At 42.2% G+C, this 24,467-nt stretch overlaps 1 protein-coding gene across 2 annotated transcripts in view; it reads left to right on the forward strand.

Moving 5' to 3' along the window:
- Positions 1 to 24,467, forward strand: part of MAMDC2 (MAM domain containing 2) — a 163,332-nt gene that overhangs the window by 59,802 nt on the left and 79,063 nt on the right. For both annotated transcript variants that reach the window (XM_070794625.1, XM_070794624.1), the window contains exons 3-5: positions 9,015 to 9,286; positions 11,021 to 11,105; positions 14,300 to 14,437. In XM_070794625.1, coding sequence (XP_070650726.1) covers positions 9,015 to 9,286; positions 11,021 to 11,105; positions 14,300 to 14,437 — 495 coding nt within the window. The remainder of the gene's footprint in view (positions 1 to 9,014; positions 9,287 to 11,020; positions 11,106 to 14,299; positions 14,438 to 24,467) is intronic.

Below are 24,467 nucleotides of genomic sequence, written 5' to 3' on the forward strand. Positions count from 1 at the left end.
CTGGGGGATTTGTTTTATGTTGGACAGCACAGAGCACCCTGGTGTCTGGCACGTAGGGGTCCAAATCCAGCCTGGAAATGGATTACCCATGAGAAGCACATGCAGTGCCTTCTGCTCCGTGCAAGTTAGTAAATACTTATTAAGACACTGGGTTGAAATTCTGGACTGTGCCTTGTACTTATAGTTCTCTGATCTGTCAGTATTGCCCTCATTCTGAGTGACTTGAAAACTCTTCATTTCCATGTTGCCCCATTTCCCACTTTCCAGCAGTACTTGCTAGGGTATGGCCTAGGATTCTCTGAGCCCAAGACTGTGGGGTCTCTGTCCACCATCACTAACCAAAGTATGGACGCAAAAACTTACTCTGTATGCATTAATTCTAACCATTAATTTGTTAACACCCTTTTGGTAGGGGAAAGGGGCCCTACTGCAGATCAAATACAAGGCATACCCTCATTTTAGAAATTTTAGAAAAGCATGTATTTATAACTCTTTCAGATGTGAGGCAATGTGATAGAAAATTGAATCTGCTTGTTGTGTTATCGACAGGAACAGTTGTGTAGAAAAGCCTATCAGTTCAGTTCAGTCGCTCGGTTGTGTCTGATTCTTTGCGACCCCATGGACTGCAGTACACCAGGTCTCACAGTCCATCACCAACTACCCGAGCTTGCTCAAACTTATGTCCATTGAGTCGGGGATGTCATCCAACCAACTTATCCTCTGTCATCCCCTTCTTCTCCTGCCTATAGGCTTCCATATAAAAGCATCCACACCTTCAGGATCTCGGAGTAAGGAAAAGGAGGGAAACTTTGCTCTCCTGCCATAGGAAGATTGATACAATTATAAATAGATAAATTAATAGAGAATACAAGAAAGTATTTGGAAACAGTATGGACCTGAGGAAATCAAGTAGACTTGGGGCCAAACCTTCATTTACTAGCTGTGACCTTGGACTGCTCAATTAGCCTTTGTGAGTATCTGTTTCCTCCCCTGTAAAGTGGTAACTCCCATGTGACAGGATCATTCATCAGGATTAAGAGAGAAGAACCTCTCTTATGTTGAGAACCTAATGCCTACAGCTCAATGAGTATTAGTTCCCTTTGAATCTTTGATTGTTAACAGATGATTTAAGATGAATTCTTGAAAGCTGTCTTCATTTTCATACGATCAAAATTATATTCATATAGTGACTTACTAAATAAACTAGAGGATAATAGTAAAATTGGAAACTTCAAACAGAGGATAAGACTATTTTTATGTAGTCATAGAAATTTGCGATTTTTCTTAGAGATTTTCAAAACAAAACATTCTTCTGCCAGAGGTAACCAGTACATTTATAAATTATTATCAATTTGATTGATTAACAACTATTTAATACAGATTTCTACATTTGGTGAATGCTATGACATCTATTTTCTAATAGCACAATCAGCTGTTTTGGGGAACCCCTATGCCCATTGCATTTTCTATACTTTTTAATTTTTGAAAAGTCTTTGATGTGCAAAGAAAGCAAGATTCCTTCAAAATATAAACTGATGGCTTATACATAATTGAGGATGCAATTACTTGGAAGCCTCCTCTTACCATGATAGGAATCGGGTTCTTTGCAAAATACTTTATGAGCATTTGCCAGATGCTTTGCATGTATTATTGTCCAGGCTGCTTTGATCAGCTGGTGGAGTGTAAAGATGATTGTCAACAGATAGCATAGTTCGGCAATGGGACAGGACAGACTGGGAGGAGCTGGGACGTAGAAAAAGTTGTGCCCAGAGGAATAGAGCAGGCACTAAGGAGAATGAATACAGATGCATATGGATCTTTGGAATAGTGGGCAGAAACCGATGTCAGAAGGGCAAGACGAAGGGCAGCAGGCAGAGCTAGTAGCAGTTAATATCAAGTAAGTCCAATATGAGATGATGAGATGGGCTAGCCATCAGGAAAATCATGCTGGTCAAACATTTGGAAAAATAAGACCTAACATTTTATTAAACACTTATCACATGCCCTTGGGCACTGTGCTAAGAGCTTTACTTATCTTATATAATCTTTTGTAAAACTCTGCAAAGTCAGTATTTTAGCATCCTCATTTTACCAGTGAAGAAAGTGTCTCAGACAGCAAATGCGACTGGCTGAAAGTAACATGATTTGTAAGTAGTATAATTGGGATTTCAACCAACATCTGGCTGGGGTGATAACCACCAAGTGTTAAGCACTCTGCTTCCACAGACAGGGCCCAGTCCAGATGGGCAGGCAGTAAGGCATTCAGGAAATCTGGCAAGAAGATCCTTGCCTTAGGTCAGGGACTGGACTTCAGCCCTGGGAAGGAAGCTGCCAAAAAGAAGGCAGTGTCCTTGCCTTAGACATGCAAGATGCTGAGAGCTAAACAAATAGAGAAGTAGGCATCATTATCAAACCTGGGTCACCAGAGGTTTCAGCCAGAATCATACTAGGGGTAAATATATTGAATTCTATCAGTACTTCAGATGTGGTTAAGCCTGGGTGAGAGCAAGGTGGGGCTTAGCTGCGAGGAAGGGAACTGCTGAGGATGGGCAGCCAGAAGAACCCCAGTACTCAAGAGGACAAAGGTATAGATTTCAGCACCAAAAAGTCAATTAAGATGAAGTAAATGAAGATTGTTCTCACATCAGCACTGTGAATGTGCTGCTGGTCTGTTACCTGAATAAATAGCATCTCTGAACCATAACGGAAAAAAGAAGACAATAGAAATTTCTATCTCTGGAACGACTAAAGGACTCCTTCCTGATAATAAGAGAAATAATTAACAATTAACATTACACTTTACAAAGCATTTTTATACATGCCATTTTCATCAGGTTCTCACAACTCTGTAGATATGAAGTCATTTCTCACCTGAGCTTTGTATTCTAATGCTATGCTATGCTAATTCACTTCAGTCGTGTCCGACTCTGTGTGACCCCATAGACGGCAGCCTACCAGGCTCCCCTGTCCCTGGGATTCTCCAGGCAAGAACACTGGAGCGGGTTGCCATTTCCTTCTTCAATGCATGAAAGTGAAAAGTGAAAGTGAAGTCGCTCAGTCGTGTCGGACTCTTAGCGACCCCATGGACTGCAGCCTAGCAGGCTCCTCCGTCCATGGGATTTTCCAGGCAAGAGGACTGGAGTGGGTGCCATTGCCTTCTCCGTTGTATTCTAAAGTAAGCATTAAAAATAAAAATGAAATACCATCAAAATTGCCCTTGAAAATTCCTTAAATTACAGATGGAATGTAGTGTACATGATTTTCTATATATTATTACCATTTTTATGTACAACACAGCTGATTTTCCTCTTTGTGTTGAAATACATAAGTTCCACTTAGTGGCTATTCATATAAAAAACTTATTTCATACAAGTAAGTATGTATTGCAGTGATTGGATTTTTTTTGTTGGTTTGTCTTTTTCTAAGTAGATTGATTTCTCAAATATTGAATGTCTATGTAATAGGACTTCCCTGTTTATTATTCTCATTTTGTAGACAAAGAAATTGATGATACAGTTAGCATATGCATGATGAAATTTTAAGCCAAAGTTATGCAAATCCTGGGTGGGGTCCACTGTACCATATGATCACCCCACCATGGTCTTTACATCTGAATGACAGCACATTCATTAGCAAAAAGAACTGCAAGGGTTACCAAGAAGTCTCCCATAGTGATTGCCTGGGATTTAGACCCATCACACTGTGCCTTGGCTGTTAGAAGTCATTAATAATACATTGAACTCAAACCATGCAGATATGTCTAGCTTTGGGGCATAACCTCAAAATCAGTTCTTTAGTCTGCCTTCACTGAAACAGAGAAGCCTTTTCTTTTGTTTTCTAATGCCTGCATGTGACTAGAAGACACATTCAGACCCTTGAGGCATATGGAACCTAACCATTTTGGCAAAATAGTTTAATTACTGGTTTTAATTGCCGTCCTACTTTTTAAGAATCTATTTGGAAGTTTATGGCTCTCTTCTGACCCCTTATAAAGATTTTATCATTTCCAATAACTGTCTCATAAATTAGATCAAATTACCTAAGTAGCTGTGTTTGAAAAAGATCCTTCCCTCTCTTCCTATCATCATGTTTTTAACACTGTGACTACTAAATCTCCCCCAGACCCTTCGCCCCCATGCGTCACAATCAACAGCCCTGTCCACATGTGATTTCTGCCATCCTTTGCCTTTGTCTTACTTGTTTCTCTTCCAATGGTTAAAAGAGTTGGGAAAGGGAGTGGTGTCTGTAGGAATGGTAGAGTAAGGACTTCAGAAAATCCTCTCCCCACAAAAGCGATGGAAGCACTGGCAACAATTGTCAAAAGCAGCTTTTTAAGAACTTGAAATTAACCAAAGACTTGCAATATTTGGGAGCATTTATTCAAGAAAAACAACTGAATATCAGCAAGGACACTGAAACTCGTGTGTATTTTAACTTACTCTATTCCTATCCTGATCTTTAGATGCACATGGAAATGCGAGGGACCCAGAATACTCAGAACAGTCTGGAAAAAGAAGAATAAAGTCAGAAGGCTCACACTGCTCAGTTTCAAAACTACCACAAAGCTATAGTAAGCGAGACTATGTAGTAGAGCAGAAGGATAGACGTAATCCATATGTAATAGAATTGAGAGCTCAGAAATAAACCTCTACATCTATGCTCAATTGATTTTCAGCACAAATGCCAAGACAATTCGATGAGCAAAAATCAACTCAAAATAGATCAAAGACCTGAAGAGCTAAAACTATAAAACTCTTAGAAGAAAACAGAGTTGTAAACCTTCATGACCTTAAATTAGACAATGTCTTCCTAGTCATGACACCAAAAGCACACACAAAGGAAAAATAAGAAAAACTGGACTTCATCAAAATGAAAAAGTGTGTACTTCAAAGAATACCATTAAGAATGCGAAATGAAAAACTATGAATGGGAAAAAATATTTACCGTATTTTTACCAAATATTTACCATATTTTAAAATATTTACCATATCACCACATATAAGTGATAGCATATGGTATTTGTCTTTCTCTTTCTGACTTACTTCACTTAGTATGATCATGGCTAGTTATATCCATGTTGCTGCAAATGGCATTATTTCATTCTTTTTATGGCTGAGTAATATTTCCATTGTATATATGTACCACACCTTTTTTATCCATTCATCTGCTGATAGACATTTAGGTTAATTCCATGTCTTGGCTATTGTGAATAGTGCTGCTATGAATATAAGAGCACATGTATCTTTTTGAATTACAGTTTTGTCTAGATATATGACCTGGAGCACGATTGCTGGATCATATTGGTAATTCTGTTTTTGGTTTTTTTGAGGACTCTTCATGCTGTTTTCCATAGTGGCTGCACCAGCTTCCATTCCCACCAGCAGTGTAGGAACATTCCATTTCCTCCACACCCTCTCCAGCATTAGTTATTTGTAGACATTTTAATAATGTCTCTCATTGGTGTGAGGTGGTACCTCATTGGAGTTTTGATTTTCATTTCTCTAATAATTAGTGATGTTGAGCACCTGTTCACGTGCCTATTGGCTGTCTATATGTCTTCTTTGGAGAAATGTCTATTTAGGTCTTCTGCCCATTTTTCGATTGGGTTGTTTGTTGTTGTTGTTGAGTTGTATGAGTTGTTTGTATATTTTGGAAATTAAGCCCTTGTTCCAGTGCATTGTTTGCAAATACTTTCTCTCATTCTATAGGTTATCTTTTTGTTTATCATTTCCTTTGCTGTGCAAAAGCTTGTAAGTTTGATTAGGCCCCATTTGTTTATTGAAAAGATTGTTTTTAATAAAGTAAGAAACTCACCAAAACCATTATCAGTTTGTTCTAGAATGGCAGTTTTATTAGTGGCAGTCCAGGGAAAGGCACCATCCTGATATCAGTATCTTCCTCATTCTTTCTTAATTTTCTAAAATGTCTTCATAATGTGCCACATTCCTTTTGGTTCAACTTGGCTCTAATATGATCGCAAGATATGATACGACCCCAAGCAGGGATGTTCCTGCTTAGATCCCAAATCAGATTGATTGGTAGTAGTTATATGGAACACTATATTTAAAAGGATTCTGAGGCTACATCCAAGCTAGGCATACAATTAATTAAGAAAATCTGACTTGAGATTGACAGTCGTAGTGGAGGTAGTTAGCAATTGGGCTAGTTACTTGATCTAGGAAAATGCACTATTCTACTGAGTGGCTGCAAAATCACTTGGGTGGATAAATCTTTGGATGGATTGTAATACAGCTAATTGACATATGCACACAGCATGACCTAAGAGTGATTTTGAAGTCTGTAATTTACATGTAAAATCCTATAATTTAAATAGCTATTATTTATGGTCAAGATGTCAAAATCACTCAATAAATAGCATTAGCTTTCTTGTAATATCAAGGTGTTTAAAATAATACATTTTATATACTGTGTGCTTTCAAAGGTTTTTAACAGAGGAGTATTAGCGTATGCTTATAATAAAATCTGACATGATAAAAGGTTATATCGAGAAAGATTTTTTATGGCATTCACTGAAAAGTCAAGATAGTCACCAGTAGATGTACTCATTCCACGTCCTATAATACACATTTACATATGTCTGAATTTTACCTCCAAGTAAAACTGTTTCCTCCCTCCTTTGCATACTTTCTTTGATAGATTAGCAGTGTCCTGAGAGTGAGTCCTATTTCTCTGTCCGATATGTAAATCAGCGGTTCTTTTGTTGTGATCCCCAGACCAGCAGCATCAGCACTCTCTGGAACTTTTCAGAAATGTGGTCTGTTAGAAGTGCAGCATCACCCCAGACCTACTTGGATTGGAAACTCAAGGAGTGGGTCCAGCAACCTGGGTTTGAACAAGCCCTCCAAGTGACTTAGCTCAAGTTTGAGAGCCCCTGCTGTGAGTTGTTTCCCTTCTAGAAGGGGAAAGGCAGGAGGGAGAGAAGTTGGGCAAGTGTCCAGGGAGAAGTGGGCCTTGTTCGGCAGCCAAGTTGGCAGGCGATGTAAAGAGTCATAGGACACAGCACGGACTTTCTTTGTTTCTTTCCTCTTTTATACCCCGTGTTTCAATTCTCTGCTTCCTCGGGAAAGGTTTGAAGTGCTCTCAGGAGCCCCCTCAATTCCCATCCCTGCCCTCCCCCACCACGAGTCTTTTTAGACTCCCTTCCCTTGTGGCAGTGGCAGAGTGGGACAAGGAGGGTGTGTTTATACATTCCTTCATGTCACAATGAAGCAACAGTACAAAGCCCAGCTTAGTTAGTGCTTCAAAACCCAACAGGCCCCACAGCTAGTAAAGACATATGAAGCACTTAGAGCAGCACCTGGTTCATAATGAGTGTTTGCTGTATGTAGGAGGTAGTGGTATTGCTGGTGATTACTGCAAGGACCAGATTTATTCACAGAGAGTGCCTGGGTTGGCATCCAGAAGCAGTTGCTATTTGCACCTAGTGGGTGGTTGCTATGTTGAGAAGACTGCCAGCTGGAGATAGATCTTGATCTTGAAAGCTGTTGCAGGCAAGTGAGGCTCCTTGAAGATAATGCCCTAACTGTGTCCTGATTGTGAGGATGGCCGTCCACTGAGCTACCACTAGCCTGTCCGCACTTACCACAGGATGAGGGCTGGGATCAGGTTTGGGGAAGCAAGTGTGGGAGAAGGGACTGAAGAACACCACAAAAAGCAAAGAGGCCTTTTAGGGCCTTTCTAGTAAGAATTTAGTGTTGGGGAGTCCCAAATGCAAGGGGTGAGGTGGGTGGTCACATATACAAGACTGCATGTTAGATGCTGGCCATGAACAAACATGACCCTCTGAACAAACATGAGGGTGCAGGTTAGAAGGGCAGAGGGTCCTCAAGATCCACCAGCAGATCAGATCATTGCTACAGGAAGCCAATGGCCAGAGTTAGATTTGGAAAGCTCAAGTGAGAGTTCTTGGTTCCAACCTCCTTTTTCGGTCATAGAAATGCTATTTTACATCCTAGTGTAGCCAGTGGAGCCCTTGACAATATCAGGAGAATGAGTAGAGAGGGAGCAGGGGGGAGGAGTGAAGAGAGGGAAAGGAGAAGAGGAGGGGTGAAGGGGATGGGAGGGACAGGAAGGAGAAGACAGATGGAAGGGGGCAAGGGGACGGGGGTGGAGATAGTCAGTGCTTCTGCTGATTTCCAAGGCTTGTGCTACATGTTTTACATGTGCTTTCTCATTTAGCTATCAGAACTAGGAGATTCAATTAAGGAAGAGTCTAGAGGAGGAGAAAAGTGAACGTTTCAGTCACTCAGTTGTGACCCCATGGACTATAGCTCACCAGGTTCCTCTGTCCAAGGAGTTCTCCAGGCCAGAATACTGGAATGGGTAGCGATTCCCTTTTGCAAGGGATCTTCCTGACCCAGAGAAGGAGAGTTCTATACTAATTGAAAATTAGCTTGTGATAAATTTTTTTCTGCTTGGGCCCCAAGTTTGAAGTAACCAAATCCATTTAATATAATGAGGCACGTTAGATACAGATTGAATCATTAGGTACGAGGGGATCGATGGAAGGGGAGGGAACCCACCAAGGTATTCTGACTCCAGTAGAGGAATACTGCTCCTCCAGATTCAGAAGCTCCTTAGCCTGGCTTCTCAAACTCATATGCCTGTGGGGGCCAGGGAGATGAAAGCGGTGTGCTAGATATGGGCCTGTTACAAGGTGATGGGAGGTACTAGCAAGCACCAGATATTTGGCTTCAAGGTCAGGAGGTGATAGGGAAAGTGGGGATAATGGCACACAGAGCCCACAGGCCAGCTCTAACGAGGCAGCACTGCTGAGCTCTGGGCTGCTGCTGTTGTGTGAAAGTAGCCTCCGTGTCACCAGACCTTCTAATTTCTCACCAGAAGCAGAGACCCAGTGTTCAGGCAACGTTTAGTGGGCCCACCTAATGCATGTGCTGGCTGTGTCTGCCTCAGGTTTACTGGACTGCAGTTGTGCATTTTCCTGAGTCACAAGCAGAAGATTGATTTCTTCCCTGGGTCCCCTTCTCTTCTAGGCCATTATATTTATGTGGACACCTCCTTTGCCAAGCAAGGGGAGAAAGCCGTGCTGCTGAGTCCTGATCTGCAGGCTGAAGAATGGAGCTGCCTCCGATTGGTCTACCAGATAGCCACATCTTCAGGGTCACCATCAGATCCCAGCCGGCTGAACCTCTACATGAGATTTGAAGATGAAAGCTTCGATCGTTTGTTTTGGTCAGCCAAGGAGCCTTCAGACAGCTGGCTCATAGCCAGCTTGGATTTGCAAAATAGTTCCCAAAAATTCAAGGTAGAAAAAATGTAGATGCAGGCTTAGTGTTTGACGTTATACTATTCTGAGGTCTTATGAAAACTTCTGCCATTCATTGCAGTTCGTTATCTCCTGTGTTAGGATGTGGCATTTTGAAGGAGCTGCATCACAGAAAAACATTAGTAGTGGAAATTAATATTGTTTATTCTTTAGAAGAGTTTCTTCCCAGATTTGTTTTCTGTCTATTTAAATGGGATTTGTGTAAGAATCTAAATAGGGCTTAAACCAACCTCTTCAATGAATATTTATTTTCCAATGGGCTTTAGGGCGTATTCTCATTTCTTATAATTTTGTTTCATTCTCCTAAGTTGTGTGTTTATGTTTGTGTTGTCTTCCTAATGCTTCCTTTGCTATAATTTTTAACAAAATAGTAACTATGATTTAAAAAAATGAAAATACATTGAAAGAGGAAAGATATTTAAAGGACATGTTCTGATTTCAAAGAGAAAAGTTGTTCCATCAAAAGTATTGGGAAAGTAAGGTAGAGAATGTAACAGAAAGTTGGATGTAGATTGGAGCAGGAAGGAGGATGAAGCTTGGACTCAGTTGGCCATGAAGTATGATATTTAGTGAGAACTTGTCATGGGAGACAAAGCGGAGGCTTCCAGAAAACTTTCTCCATTTCTAATCCCCTTTTCAATTCCTTATCCCAAATCTCTTCTTCCTCAACAAGCTTTGGAATACAGTACTCTACATTTCATATCTGCATATAGTCCTCCCATCAGACAGCAGGGTGGATTGAGGGAAGAAGCACTGGAGGTCTGAGTTCCCTATTATAAAGTGTCTCCCGAACAGTATATCACACCTGATATCTACCAGAATAGCTGCAAAATACTGGACTAAAATCACATAAGGAAAGGCAAATATTTTCAGAAGGAAGACCCAAGGTAAACAGTGCTTGAAATCAGCCACATAAATTGTTATGCTTCTCCCTATTCTTTGGGGCTTCCCTGGTGACTCAGATGATAAAGAATCCACCTGCAATGCAGGAGACCTGGGTTTGATCCCTGGGTTGGGAACATCCCTGGGAGGAGAGCATGGCAACCTACTCCAGTATGTTTGCCTGGAGAATCCCATGGACAGAGGAGCCTGGTGGGCTATAGTCAATAGGGTTGCACAGAGTCGGATACTACTGAAGCAAAAAAATCTCTATTCTTCGTGTAAAATTATCAAATTTTCATCAATATAGAAATTACAAGTTGAATTGAGTTTTGAGCCTCTTCCATTCATGCAAAGATCCGCCCCACCCCTGATCAAATTGCCATACCTGCCTCCTCTTCCAAGGGATTTTTTTCCCCCTCTGAGGACTCTGCCTTCAGTTCCTAGCCATGCTTAGAATGGACTTGCCCAGGGACCTAAGTCTCCTTTCCATCTGCAGCCAACTGGTGTCACCACAGGTGCGGGAGAAGGTGGTGGCTGGGGTTCCAGTGGAAGGCAACTGACTGGAAGACAACTGAGCTCTTACTGGATACCTTGCTCACCTCAAAGTTCTGAGAATATGTGTGTGAGTTGGTGTACACACATGCACACGCACACACTTGCCTTCTTTCAGTAAAGTCCATCATGGGATTAGTATCCAACAGCAACGAACTGAGACAAACAATCTCATTTTGCCTTGAATTGCTGAAGAGCTTCTGACTAGTAGATGAAATACTAAAAATGGACACATGGTGTTTTAAAGTCTAACTCCCTTCTACCTCATGTGTTGTGCAGATTTTAATAGAAGGTGTGCTAGGACATGGAAATACATCCAGCATCGCACTCTTTGAAATCAAGATGACAACCGGCTACTGTATTGGTAAGTGGGTTTCCTTCTCATTGTATCAGAACATGCATCTTTTTCTAAAATCTCCTGTTGCCAGAAGTAGATGAATCAATCGTAAAGGCAGAGTATTTTGCAAACTACATTCTGTAGTGCATTTTGAATTTTGCATCATTTGAATGCTTTATGATGTTCCTCTGTCTTTAGCAGAGGAAGGCTCATTAAGAGTTTGCCTGGACTGACTGGGTTGATGAAAGAAAAGTAGGTGAAGCGGCTGTAACCTGAGTTGCTGCCTTAAACTCAACATATTCCATATTCCAATAAACATAATTTCCAGTTGGCTGTAAATTCAGCTTTTTGTAACATTTGCCAGAAAGGCAGCAGCCTATTTACCTCCACATTACCTCCTTTCCTCACTCTCCTCCATTCCTCTCTTACACATCACTGCTCTGTCTTTACAATCACAGTTGTCACTTAGATTCCACTTGAGCAGGGTTGTGAGGTGCTTCCTATGTGCCAGCTTCTCGGGGGGCATCAAGAGCAGACATTCTCTATGCTTGAGGTCTCTCGCCCTCCATTGTCTCCTACTGAAGCTGTCTCTATAAATGATCAGTTCTGCAGGTGAAGGACATGCCATGCTGTGCAGGCGAGAGGGGTGGGGAGGAAACCAGACAGGACTGAATCCAGGAGATGCATTTGAGCTGTTGTTTCAAGAAGGGGAAGTTTAGGAATTCAGTCGGTGAAGGAGTAGGGCAGGAAGGAAAGCATTCATTCTGGGCAGACCCCACTGCAGGGCCAGTGCAGTGCGTGTCCAGGCAAAGGCCAGGGGCTGGGTAGTGTTTGAAGTGAGAGTCAGGAGTGCTGAGGGAGGCTGTTACGAAAGAGTCTGGATCCCAGCTGTGGAGCCTGGGTTCCTGGATTATGTGGCTGGGAGGCACCAGAAGTCACTCAGTGGGGAGGGGCCTGCAGCTGGGCTTTCAGATGCTGCCTCTGGCTGCCACCTGGAAAATAAGCTGGAAACAAGGAAAGTATATGATAGGAAAACCCTTTGGAAGTGCTTGCGACCTCCAAGAGGGGAATATAGGAGTCTAAAATTGGGGTCGGCAGTGGAATGGGATAAAGGTGGTAGGTTTGAGAGATTTTTTCCAGCGCTGACAATACTGGAGGCTGAATGGCGATGGAAAGGAAGAGATAAGAGTCAAGGGCAATTCTGGACAAAAAGGAGCCTTTAATAATTCCTTGAGTCTTACTTCTCTGTTTTGACCTGCTAGTCGATGATGGTAATGCAAGTGAAAGACAGCAGACCTACATTGTTACCACTTCATGAAGACACAGTGAGCTAAAACTGTATCTTCTTTAGTCCTCCATGTAGCTCTTTAGTGGCAGCTGCCTGGGGCTTGAACACCCTCACAGGCTAGTCAGACGCACCTGGTGGAGCACCACCTGCTGGCTCAGTCAATGCAGTGTGCCCCGCAGCCTCCGTTTCATTACCTGCAAAATAGGGATTCAAATATTTCCCTCATAGGAAAGGACTGTTGTGGAGACCAGTAAGATCATGGATATGAAGGGGATGGTCACCGTGCTTGGCAGTCAAAACTGTTAATTTCCTTTCTTCAGATCACTTGATGGCTTCTGTTTTTAAAAAAAAAAAAAAAAAAAACACAAAAGGAGCCCTGATATTTTATCTTGTTGAACTGTATGATCTTACTCTCACCTCATCTTTCTTTCTGTACACTCCTTTTGCCTCTCTTGTTTCCTCATCTGTAAAGTGAGGTTAATAATAGTACATACCTTGTGGGGTTGTTTTGAGGATTAGATAATTTAATTCACATAAAGTACTCAGATTAGTGCCTGGTGCATTGAAGAATATTTTGCTTTTTTCTTTTACTCTGCAGCAGCCTTTGGCACTGACTGTTGGGCATAGGTTAGTGGCTCCTGTAGTAGAAAAGTTGAAAATGAAAATCTTAAAAATGTTGAGTGCTTGCTAATGCAAAAGCACACTGATAACTGTATCAGTCAGGACCCTGGCAAGAAAGTGGAAACAGATTACACTCAACCTTAGTAATTTGAGGAAAACTCACCAAAGGGACTACAAAGGTGTGGGCGGGTGAAGGAAGCCTGTCAAAATGCAGTAATCCAAGACTAGTCAGAGTGATGACTCATGAACCATCAGCATTGGAGGTCTGAAGGGGCAAGAGAGGAGGGTTTACCAGAACATAGAGCTGTGTGGTCCCTCGGTAGAGGGGCACAGCCAACTCATGGCATCCTGGAAGAAAGGGAACTGCAGGAATAAACAACCCCAACCTTTGTTCTCCTCTTATCTTCCATTGGTTGAATCCATTTTAGAAGCCAACAGGCAAGGAAGCCCATACAGGTCCATACACATCAACCTCTGGAGGATGGAGCAGGGTGGAAGAAAGGTGGATGGGTCTGGAGGACCCAATAGGAGATGACCAGCACAATCACAACTTCGTATTTTTAACTGTTGTTTATGGGGGTCAACAGAGGAATAGCCTTGTGAGTTTCTTGCTCCCCCAAAGGAGTCTGTTGACTGGGAACAATTTATCTGTGCGAGCATCTCAATGCTACTAAAAAGGGGAGAGAGGGTCTCTTTGTCTTCTCTTGTTTTCTCTACTCAGTAGCTGCCAAAGGGCCCAGTGCCTAAGATATTCCTGTCTCGACTATTCTAAGATCTTATTTATAAGAAAAGCAGAGAACTCTAGCATCATAGGAAACATGCGCCTTAGCCCTCATCTTAGTACCTTGTCTACCATCAAGAGAGAAGGGAATGAAAGAATGGGTTCCCAGAAAGGTGGTGGATAAAATTTCTGGAGCTAAAAGTGTAGCTCTAAATAGTGCTTTGACACAGAATTGGCTGATCTACCAAGCACTAACCACGTGCCTGGCACTGTGCTGGCAGCTGTCCACCCTTATCACAGCCCTGCGTGGTGGGAGTATCTCCCCATTTTGCATAGGAAGACATGGAGACTAGGAGAGGTCACATTCCAGCCACATGGGCCACAATCCAAAGAAGCAATGATGAATTATAATCTCTGTTCATTACAGGATCTCTCCTCTTGATTGACTTTGTCCAGGGCTCATGGTACAAAGGCCCCGGTGGTAGAAGGGAGTGTGAAACATACCGGATTAAGAGCAAACTGCAGTGAGTCTGGGCAGCTGCAGGCACAACTACATCTCCATCAAGTCTGTTTTTATTTCTCTTCTGCCAGAATGTGACTTTGAAGAAAACCATCTCTGTGGCTTTGTGAACCACTGGAACCCCAACGTGAACTGGTTTGTTGGAGGAGGAAATACTCGGAACTCCAACTCTAGTCTCCCGCAGGATCACACCTTAAAGAGTGAACTGGGTGAGCTGGGGACACCTTTTTCCAGGATAACTGTGTTTGCCATCTCCCCACTATATTGACCTGCCCATGGCTCTGTCAACAGAAAAGGAGGCAGTGAGAGGAGGGTGAGTAGGCACTGAGAGACCTGGCAGGAGAGTAGGGAAGAGTAAGCCTTGAGACAGAGACAAACTGCAGACACGATCGCTGTAACCGAGAATGCCACCCAGTTCAAGGCTCTTCTTGCCCTGTGACTGGGCTTTGCTATTTTCACATTTCCATACTACGCTTTATTTTCTTTTCTGTTTATCGTTCAGCATTTCTAAGGACAAGGCTGGAATAACCCTAGGTTACTTTTCACTAAAAATAGATTGAATGATGCGAAGCAGACGGTAAGAACTTCTCTCTTGGCAGGGAGGTGAGCCAGTACTGATGATCAGTCCTGAAATGTGGTGAGCAACAGGGCCCCCTAGTGGCCAAGTGAGCTGGTTCTCTGCAGGGAAAATGGAGAGGAGAGGGTATCAGTGATCGACGGGCTTGGGGGAGAAAGACCCTACACAGGGAGACCTGGCAAGGGCCTGCTTCCTTGTGGATTATGGCAGCTCTCACCTGGACCTTGGTGGCTTCATGAAAACCTAGGTCTCCTCACGGTTGCAACACATTCGTTTTGTCAACTCCAAGTTCTTGTTGACCAGAGAGAAGGTTCTGGTGACTAGCTTTCCATCAGGGACAGAATAGGAATGTTGATTCTGCTACAAACAGTACCATTTCCCCTTTTAATGCTTTGCCATGTGGATATTTAGGTGATCTGCTCAGTGACAATAAATAGCTGATGATGACACTGTGTCCCCTTGAGCTGCCTGAAAACATGGCAACTGTTTATGGCAACTTTACATCATTTCTCATTCACTGTAGTTCCTCTTCATGTGAATATTTTTAACCACATCTCCAACTTTTTTAAGTGTCCATCTTGTTACTTATCTTGGCCTTGGACAGTCTTCATCCTGTCCTTACTGTTCTCTTTGCTCTTAGGTGTTGCACAAAAGTTTCAGGTTTCCAAATGTATACACATATTTTGGTCCTAGAGACACACAACCCCTCTCTACTTGTGGCCACTGTAGGAGCCACACCTATAATGAGTGTTATGTATACAGTGAATGATCAGCTGTTATGACAGATTAATTCATGAATCTGCATGAGTATTTTAAATGACAATAGGGTTATCTCAAAATAATAAAATGTTACTAGAGATCTCTTCAAGAAAATTAGACATACCAAGGGAACATTTCATGCAAAGATGGGCTCGATAAAGGACCGAAATGGTATGGACCTAACAGAAGCAGAAGATATTAAGAAGAGGTGGCAAAAATACACAGAAGAACTGTACAAAAAAGATCTTCACAACCCAGATAATCACGATGGTGTGATCACTCACCTAGAGCCAGATATCCTGGAATGTGAAGTCAAGGGGGCCTTAGAAAGCATCACTACAAACAAAGCTAGTGGAGGTGATGGAATTCCAGTTGAGCTATTCCAAATCCTGAAAGATGATGCTGTGAAAGTGCTGCACTCAATATGCCAGCAAATTTAGAAAACGCAACAGTGGCCACAGGACTGGAAAAGGTCAGTTTTCATTCCAATTGCAAAGAAAGGCAATGCCAAAGAATGCTCAAACTACTGCACAATTACATTCATCTCACACGCTAGTAAAGTAATGTTCAAAATTCTCCAAGCCAGGCTTTAGCAATACGTGAACTGTGAACTTCCAGATGTTCAAGCTGGTTTTAGAAAAGGCAGAGGAACCAGAGATCAAATTGCCAACATCCACTGGATCATGGAAAAAGCAAGAGAGTTCCAGAAAAACATCTATTTCTGCTTTATTGACTATGCCAAAGCCTTTGACTATGTGGATCACAATAAACTGTGGAAACTTCTGAAAGAGATGGGAATACCAGACCACCTGATCTGCCTCTTGAGAAATTTGTATGCAGGTCAGGAAGCAACAGTTAGAACTGGACATGGAACAACAGACTGGTTCCAAATAGGAAAAGGAGTACGTCAAGGCTGTATATTGTCACCCTGCTTATTTAACTTATATGCAGAGTACATCATGAGAAACGCTGGGCTGGAAGAAGCACAAGCTGGAATCAAGATTGCCCGGAGAAATATCAATAACCTCAGATGTACAGATGATACCACCCTTATGGCAGAAAGTGAAGAGGAGCTAAAAAGCCTCTTGTTGAAGGTGAAAGAGGAGAATGAAATAGTTGGCTTAAAACTCAACATTCAGAAAACGAAGATCATGGCCTCTGGTCCCATCACTTCTTGGGAAATAGATGGGGAAACAGTGGAAACAGTGTCAGACTTTATTTTTTGGGGCTCCAAAATCACTGTAGATGGTGATTGCAGCCATGAAATTAAAGGACGCTTACTCCTTGGGAGAAAAGTTATGACCAATCTAGATAGCATATTCAAAAGCAGAGATTACTTTGCCAACAAAGGTCCGTCTAGTCAAGGCTATGGTTTTTCCAGTGGTCATGTATGGATGTGAGAGTTGGACTGTGAAGAAAGCTGAGCGCCGAAGAATTGATGTCTTTGAACTGTGGTGTTGGAGAAGACCCTTGAGAGTCCCTTGGATTGCAAGGAGATCCAACCAGTCCATTCTGAAGGAGATCAGCCCTGGGATTTCTTTGGAAGAAATGATGCTAAAGCTGAAACTCCAATACTTTGGCCACCTCATGCAAAGAGTTGACTCATTGGAAAAGACTCTGATGCTGGGAGGGATTGGGGGCAAGAGGAGAAAGGGACGACAGAGGATGAGATGGATGGATGGCATCACTGACTTGATGGATGTGAGTCTGAGTGAACTCTGGGAGCTGGTGATGGACAGGGAGGCCTGGCGTGCTGCGATTCATGGGGTCACAAAGAGTCAGACATGACTGAGTGGCTGAACTTAACTAAACCTCTTGAAACCTTTGTTTAAATGAATAAAACAATGAACACTGTCTTGGGGTTTCAAAAAGAAAAACCAGATGACATTTCTTAATTTATGGAAGTAGGTCCAGTACTCTTGCCTGGAAAATCCCATGGACAGAGGAGCCTGGTAGGCTGCAGTCCATGGGGCCGCTAGGAATTGGACACAACTGAGCAACCTCACTTTCACTTTTCACTTGCATACATTGGAGAAGGAAATGGCAACCCACTCCAGTGTTCTTGCATGGAGAATCCCAGGGACAGGGGAGCCTGGTGGGCTGCCGTCTCTGGGGTCGCACAGAGTCGGACACGACTGAAGCGACTTAGCAGCAGCAGTAGCAGCAGGCTGATTTTGAGATTGTTTTCTGCCATCTTTTAAAATTCTAGTGCGAGGAATAGAGAGAATCTTGAAAGACTAGTGCATTAAAATTGTAATAATCCTTGGTGTCATTACCACAGAAATACAACCTTTGGTGTTAGAGAACTTTTCACAAACCACTAAAAAAGTAGTTCTAAAGTCAGATCCTCTGGGTAACCAATGTCACAATCTAATCATTATTTGTTCAGTGCATAATTTTTCATTCTTAATGATGGCAAGGACCAGCTGGCTGGGAGAACACATATTCTTGGGAGAGGCAGCAGACCTATGGACTAGTGTCAAATCACCCCTTTGACTATGTTGTGTGTGTGTGTGTATGTGTGTGTTAGTCACTCAGTCGTGTCCAACTCTTTGCAACCCCGTGGACTGTAGCCCGCCAGGCTCCTCTGTCCATGAAATTCTCCAGGCAAGAATACTGGAGTGGGTTGCCATATCCTCCTCGAGGGGATCTTCCTGACCCAGGGATCAAACCCATATCTCCTGCATTGCAGGTAGATTCTTTACCATCTAAGATACCTGGGAAGCCTATGTTAATTGCGTGTAACCCATTGTTTGCAAAATGCGTCACCCCTAGTTCTTCCTCTCTCTCATTTGTGACCACAGAACATTCCAACCATGTTTGTTTCAACAAGGGATAAAGAGGAGGACCAGGCCAGGAGTCAGAATGCTTGTGCTCCAGACCCAGTTATAAGAGTGCTGTATTACTTTAGGTGATTTGCAGATATTTGATCCTGTCTAGAATTTCTATAAGGTATTTGGTCTATTCCATTAGGTCCTTGAAATTTGGTCCCTTCCAAAACACCTGTGAGCATTATTTGGTCTGTGTCAAATGGTTTTAGACAGGACCAAATATCAAGGACCTTTGTGCACAGACTAAATGTCGTAGGGACATTTCAGACAGAACCAAATGTCCTTCAGTGCTTTGGGTAGTCCCTTAACTTCTGAGGGTCTCCACCAGTCTGTTTGAAAATGAGGAATTTGAGTTCAATGATCCGTAAGATACCTTTGAGTTCTAATATTTTACTCTTTTTTCTTTACCTAATGCTATACATCAAAATCTCCAAATTCACCATCCACTGAGATATATTTCAAAAATGCTCTGGATAAAAACAAAAATAAACAAATGGGACCTAATTAAATTTTAAAGCTTTTGCACTGCAAAGAAAACTATAAACAAATGAAAAGACAACACACAGAATGGGGAACATTATTCACAGATGAAGCAACCAACAAAGGATTAATCTCTAAAATATGCAAACAGCTCATGCAGTTCAATATCATAAAAGCAAATAACCCAATCAAAAAATAAGCAGAATATCTGAATAGACGTTTCTCCAAAGAAGATATAAATATGGCCAAGAGGCACATGAAAAGATGCTCAACATTACTACTCAGCTCAGTTCAGTCACTCAGTCATGTCCCACTCTTTGGACTCCATGGACTGCAGCAAGCCAGGTTTCTCTGTCCATCACCAACTCCCGGAGCTTGCTCAAATTCATGTCCATCGAGTTGGAGATGCCATCCAACTATCTCATCTTCTGTCATCCCCTTCTCCTCCCCTCCTCTATCTTTCCCAGCATCGGGGTCTTTTCCAATGAGTCGGTTCTTCACAGCAGGTGGCCAAAGTATTGGAGCTTCAGCTTCAGCATCAGTTCTTTCAGTGAATATGCAGGATTAATTTCCTTTAGGATTGACTGGTTTGATCTCCTTGCAGTCCAAGGGACTCTCATGAGTCTTCACCAACACCACAGTTTAAAAACATCAATTCTTCAGTGCTCAGCTTTCTTTATGGTCCGACTCTCACATCTGTACATGACTACTGGATAAACCATAGCTTCGACTATATGTACCTTTGTCAGCAAAGTAATGTCTCTGCTTTTTAATATGCTGACTAGGTTGGTCATAGCTTTACGTCCAAGGAGCAAGCGTCTTTTTAATTTCATGGCTGCTGTCACCATCTGCAGTGATTTTGGAGCCCAAGAAAATAAAGTCTGTCACTGTTTCCATTGTTTCCCCATCTACTTGCCATGAAGTGATGGGACTGGATGCCACGATCTTCATTTTTTGAATGTTGAGTTTTAAGCCAGCTTTTTCAGTCTCCTCTTTCACTTTCATCAAGAGGCTCTTTAGTTCCTCTTTGCTTTCTGCCATAATGGTGGTGTCATCTGCATAGCTGAGGTTATTAATATTTCTCCCCACAATCTTGATTCCAGTTTGTGCTTCATCTATCCCAGCATTTCTAATGATGCATATAATTTAAATAAGCAGAGTGACAATGTACAGCCTTGACATACTCCTTTCCCATTTTGGAACCAATCTCTTTCTAACTGTTGCTTCTTGACCTGCATACAGGTTTCTCAGGAGGCAAGTCAGGTGGTCTGGTATTCCCACTCTTTAAGAATTTTCCACAATTTGTTGGGAGCCATACAGTCAAAGGCTTTAACGTAGTCATTGAAGCAGAAGTAGATACTATTGTGGAATTCTCTTGCCTTTTTTATGATACAAAGGCAAATGTTGGCAATTTGATTTCTGGTTTCTCTGCCTTTTCTAAATCCATCTTGAATGTCTGGAAGTTCTTGGTTCACATACTATTGAAACCTACCTTGGAGAATTTTGAGCATTACTTTACTAGCATGTGAGATGAGTCCAATTATGCAGTAGTTTGAACATTCTTTGGCATTGCCTTTCTTCGGAATTGGAATGAAAACTGAAGTCCTGTGGCCACTGCTGAGTTTTCCAAATTTGCTGGCATATTGAGGGCAGCACTTTCACAGCATCACCTTTCAGGATTTGAAATAGCTCAGCTGGAATTCCAGCATCTCCCCTAGCTTTGTTGGTAGTGATTCTTCCTACAGCCCACTTGACTTTGCAGTCCAGGATGTCTGGCTCTAGGTGAGTGATCACACCCATCATGGTTATCTGGGTCATTAAGATCTTTTTTGTACAGTTCTTCTGTGTGTTCTTGCCACCTCTTAATATCTTCTGCTTATGTTAGGCCCATATCATTTCTGTCCTTTATTGAGCCCATCTTTGCATGAAATGTTCCCTTGCTATCTCTAATTTTCTTGAAGAGATCTCTAGTGTTTCCCATTCTATTGTTTTCCTCTATTTCTTTGCACTGATGACTGAGGAAGGCTTTCTTATCTCTCCTTGCTATTCTTTGGAACTCTGCATTCAGATGGATATATCTTTCCTTTTCTCCCTTGCTGTGCATTTCTCTTCTTTTCTCAGCTGTTTGTAAGGCCCCCTCAGACAACCATTTTGCCTTTTTGCATTTCTTTTTCTTGGGGGATGGTTTTGATCACCGCCTCCTGTACAGTGTCACAAACCTCCATCCATAATTCTTCAGGCACTCTATCAGATCTAATCCCTTGAATCTATTTGTCACTTGTACTATATAATCATAAGAAGTTTGATTTAGATCATACCTGAATAGATTAGTGGTTTTCCCTACTTTCTTCTATTTAAGTCTGAATTTTGCAATAAGTTCATGATCTAAGCCACAGTCAGCTCCTGGTCTTCTTTTTGCCGACTGTATAGAGCTTCTCTATCTTTGGCTGCAAAGAATATAATCAATCTGATTTCGGTATTGACCATCTGGTGATGTCCACGTGTAGCATCATCTCTTGTGTTGTTAGAAGAGGGTGTTTGCTATGACCATTGCATTCTCTTGACAAAACTCTTCATTTTGTACTCCCAGGCCAAACTTGCTTGTTACTCCAGGTATCTCTTGACTTCCTACTTTTGCATTCCAGTCCCCTATAATGAAAAGGACATTGTTTTTTGGTATTAGTTCTAAAAGGTCTTGTAGGTCTTCATAGAACCATTCAACTTCAGCTTCTTCAGCATTAGTGGTTGGGGCAAAGACTTGGATTACTGTGATATTGAATGGTGTGCTTTGGAAATGAACAGAGATCATTCTGTCATTTTTGAGATTGCACCCAAGTGTTGCATTTCAGACTCTTTTGTTGACTATGAGGGCTACTCCATTTATTCTAAGGGATTCTTGCCCACAGTAGTAAATATAATGGTCATCTGAATTAAGCTCACCCATTCTGGTCCATTTTAGTTTTCTGATTCCTAAAATCTCGATGTTCACTCTTGCCATCTCCTGTCTGACCACTTCCAATTTACCTTAATTCATGGACCTAACATTTCAGATTCCTATGCAATATTGTTCTTTACAGCATCAGACTTTACTTCCATCACCAGTAACATCCACAACTGGGTATTGTTTTCACTTTGACTCAGCCTCTTCATTCTTTCTGGATCTATTTCTCTGGTCTTTTCCAATAGCATATTGGGCACCTACTGACCTGGGGTGTTCATCTTTCAGGATCATATCTTTTTGCCTTTTTATACTGTTCATGGGGTTCTCAAGGCAAGAATACTGAAGTGGTTGCCATTCCCTTCTCCAGTGGACTACATTTTGTCAGAACTCTCCACCATGACCCATCCATCTCGGGTGGCCCTATATGGCATGGCTCATAGTTTCATTGAGTTAGACAAGGCTGTGATCCATGGATCAGTTTGGTTAGTTTTCTGTGATTGCACTTTTCATTCTGTCTGCCCTCTAATGAATAAGGATAAAAGGCTTCTACAGAAAAAAAGAGGCTTCTGGAAGCTTCCTGATGGTAAGGACTGACTGTGGGGGAATCTGGGTCTTGCTCTGGTGGGTGGGGCCATATTCAGTAAATCTTTAATCCAATTTTCTGTGGATGAGTGGGGCTGTGTTCCCTCCCTGTAGTTTGGCCTGAAGCCAAACTATGGTAGGGGTAATGGCAATAATGGTGACCTCCTTCCAAGTGACTTATGCCAGTATGCTGTGGCTCCCGGGACTGTTGTATTCAGTGCCCCTGACACTGCGTCAGGCCACTGTCAACCCACATCTCCGCCAGAGACTTCTGGACACTCACAGGCAAGTCTGGCTCAGTCTTCTCTGGGGTCACTGTTCCTTTCTCCTGAGTCCTTGTGCACACAAGGTTTTATTTGTGCCCTCCAAGAAGACTCTTGGAAGGCACAGTCCTGTGCCTGGGGAAGGTTTCCCTGGGCCTGTGGAAGTTCTGTAAGCAAATTCCACTGGCCTTCAAAGTCGAAGTCCCCAGGTTGGGAAACCATTGCAGCACTATTAACAATAGCTAGAGCATGGAAACAACCTAAATGTCCTTAGATGGAGGGATGGATAAAGAAGATGTGGTTCATATATACAATGGAATATTACTCAACCATTTAAAACAGGAACAAAATAATGCCATTTGCAGTGACATGGATGGACCTTCACGTATAATAATAAGTGATATTATACAATATCACTTGTACATGGAATCTAAAGAAAATGGTACAAGTGAACCCATTTACAAAACACTAATAGAGTCATAGATGCAGAAGAGAAACTTATGGTTACCAAGGTGGAAATAGAGGATGGATAAATTGGGAGATTGGAGTTGACGCATACATGCTGCTATATATAAAAGGATAATGAGAACCTACTGTATAGCACAGGGAACTCTACTCAGTACTCAGTAATGACCTATATAGGAATGGAATCTAAAAAAGAGTGGATATACGTGTGTGTGGATATATATATATATGAGATTCACTTTGCCATATAGCAAAAACTATACTGTATGTCAACTATACTCCAATAAAAATTAATTTTAAAAATAAAATGCCTTGAGTCCCTCCTGAATATGTATAAACACATTGCATTTGGCATTAGAAAAAAGAAAAAGGAGGATTAAAGGGAGTAAGGAATGAGAAAAAGAGGACCTGGCTTTTCTAATATCCTGACCAGTAGATTTTCTAGTGTCTATATCAAGGCGTGATGATGTGGTCATCCCTGAGGAGCACAAAGACTTGGTGGCAGAGCATGTCAGCCCTGCCGTAGGCACTCGCTGCTCTCCTCCCATTCCCTCCCCCTCCCATCTCCTCCTCTCCATTTTTCCTATCTTTTCTCTTCTTCCTCGGCTATTCTAAAACTGCTCCCAAAGGCAGGCAGCTTTGCCCACTAGCATTGCTTAGTCCCCTGACGTCAGTATGAAGGCCCAACGAAGTATTTGAGCCTGAGCCTGAAGTAGTCATGTATGGATGTGAGAGTTGGACTGTGAAGAAAGCTGAGCGCTGAAGAATTGATGCTTTTGAACTGTGGTGCTGGAAAAGACTCTTGAGAGTCCCTTGGACTGCAAGGAGATCCAACCAGTCCATTCTGAAGGACATCAGTCCTGGGTGTTCATTGGAAGGACTGATGCTGAAGCTAAAACTCCAATACTTTGGCCACCTGATGCGAAGAGCTGACTCATTTGAAAAGACCCTGATTCTGGGAAAGACAGGGTGGGAGGAGAAGGGGACGACAGAGGATGAAATGGTTGGATGGCATCACCGACTCAATGGTCATGGGTTTGGGTGAACTCCAGGAGTTGATGATGGACAGGGAGGCCTGGCATGCTGTGATTCATGGGGTCGCAAAGAGTCAGACATGACTGAGCAACTGAACTGAACTGAAGGAAAGAACTCTAGGGAGACTGTTACCTGCTTCCAGCAATCCTGAATTATAATCAGCCTACTCAGAGCCTTCTTCATTGATCACAATGAGGCTTTTTCATTGATCGCTCATTCATTCATTCAACAAATACATAATAAGCACTCTTTATAGACCAGGTATTCTTGCATAACCTAGTGATACAAAAACTTCCAACTGTTCCC

This window comes from Bos indicus, chromosome 8 (assembly GCF_029378745.1).
Source record: "Bos indicus isolate NIAB-ARS_2022 breed Sahiwal x Tharparkar chromosome 8, NIAB-ARS_B.indTharparkar_mat_pri_1.0, whole genome shotgun sequence".
NCBI classification, from domain to species: domain Eukaryota; kingdom Metazoa; phylum Chordata; class Mammalia; order Artiodactyla; family Bovidae; genus Bos; species Bos indicus.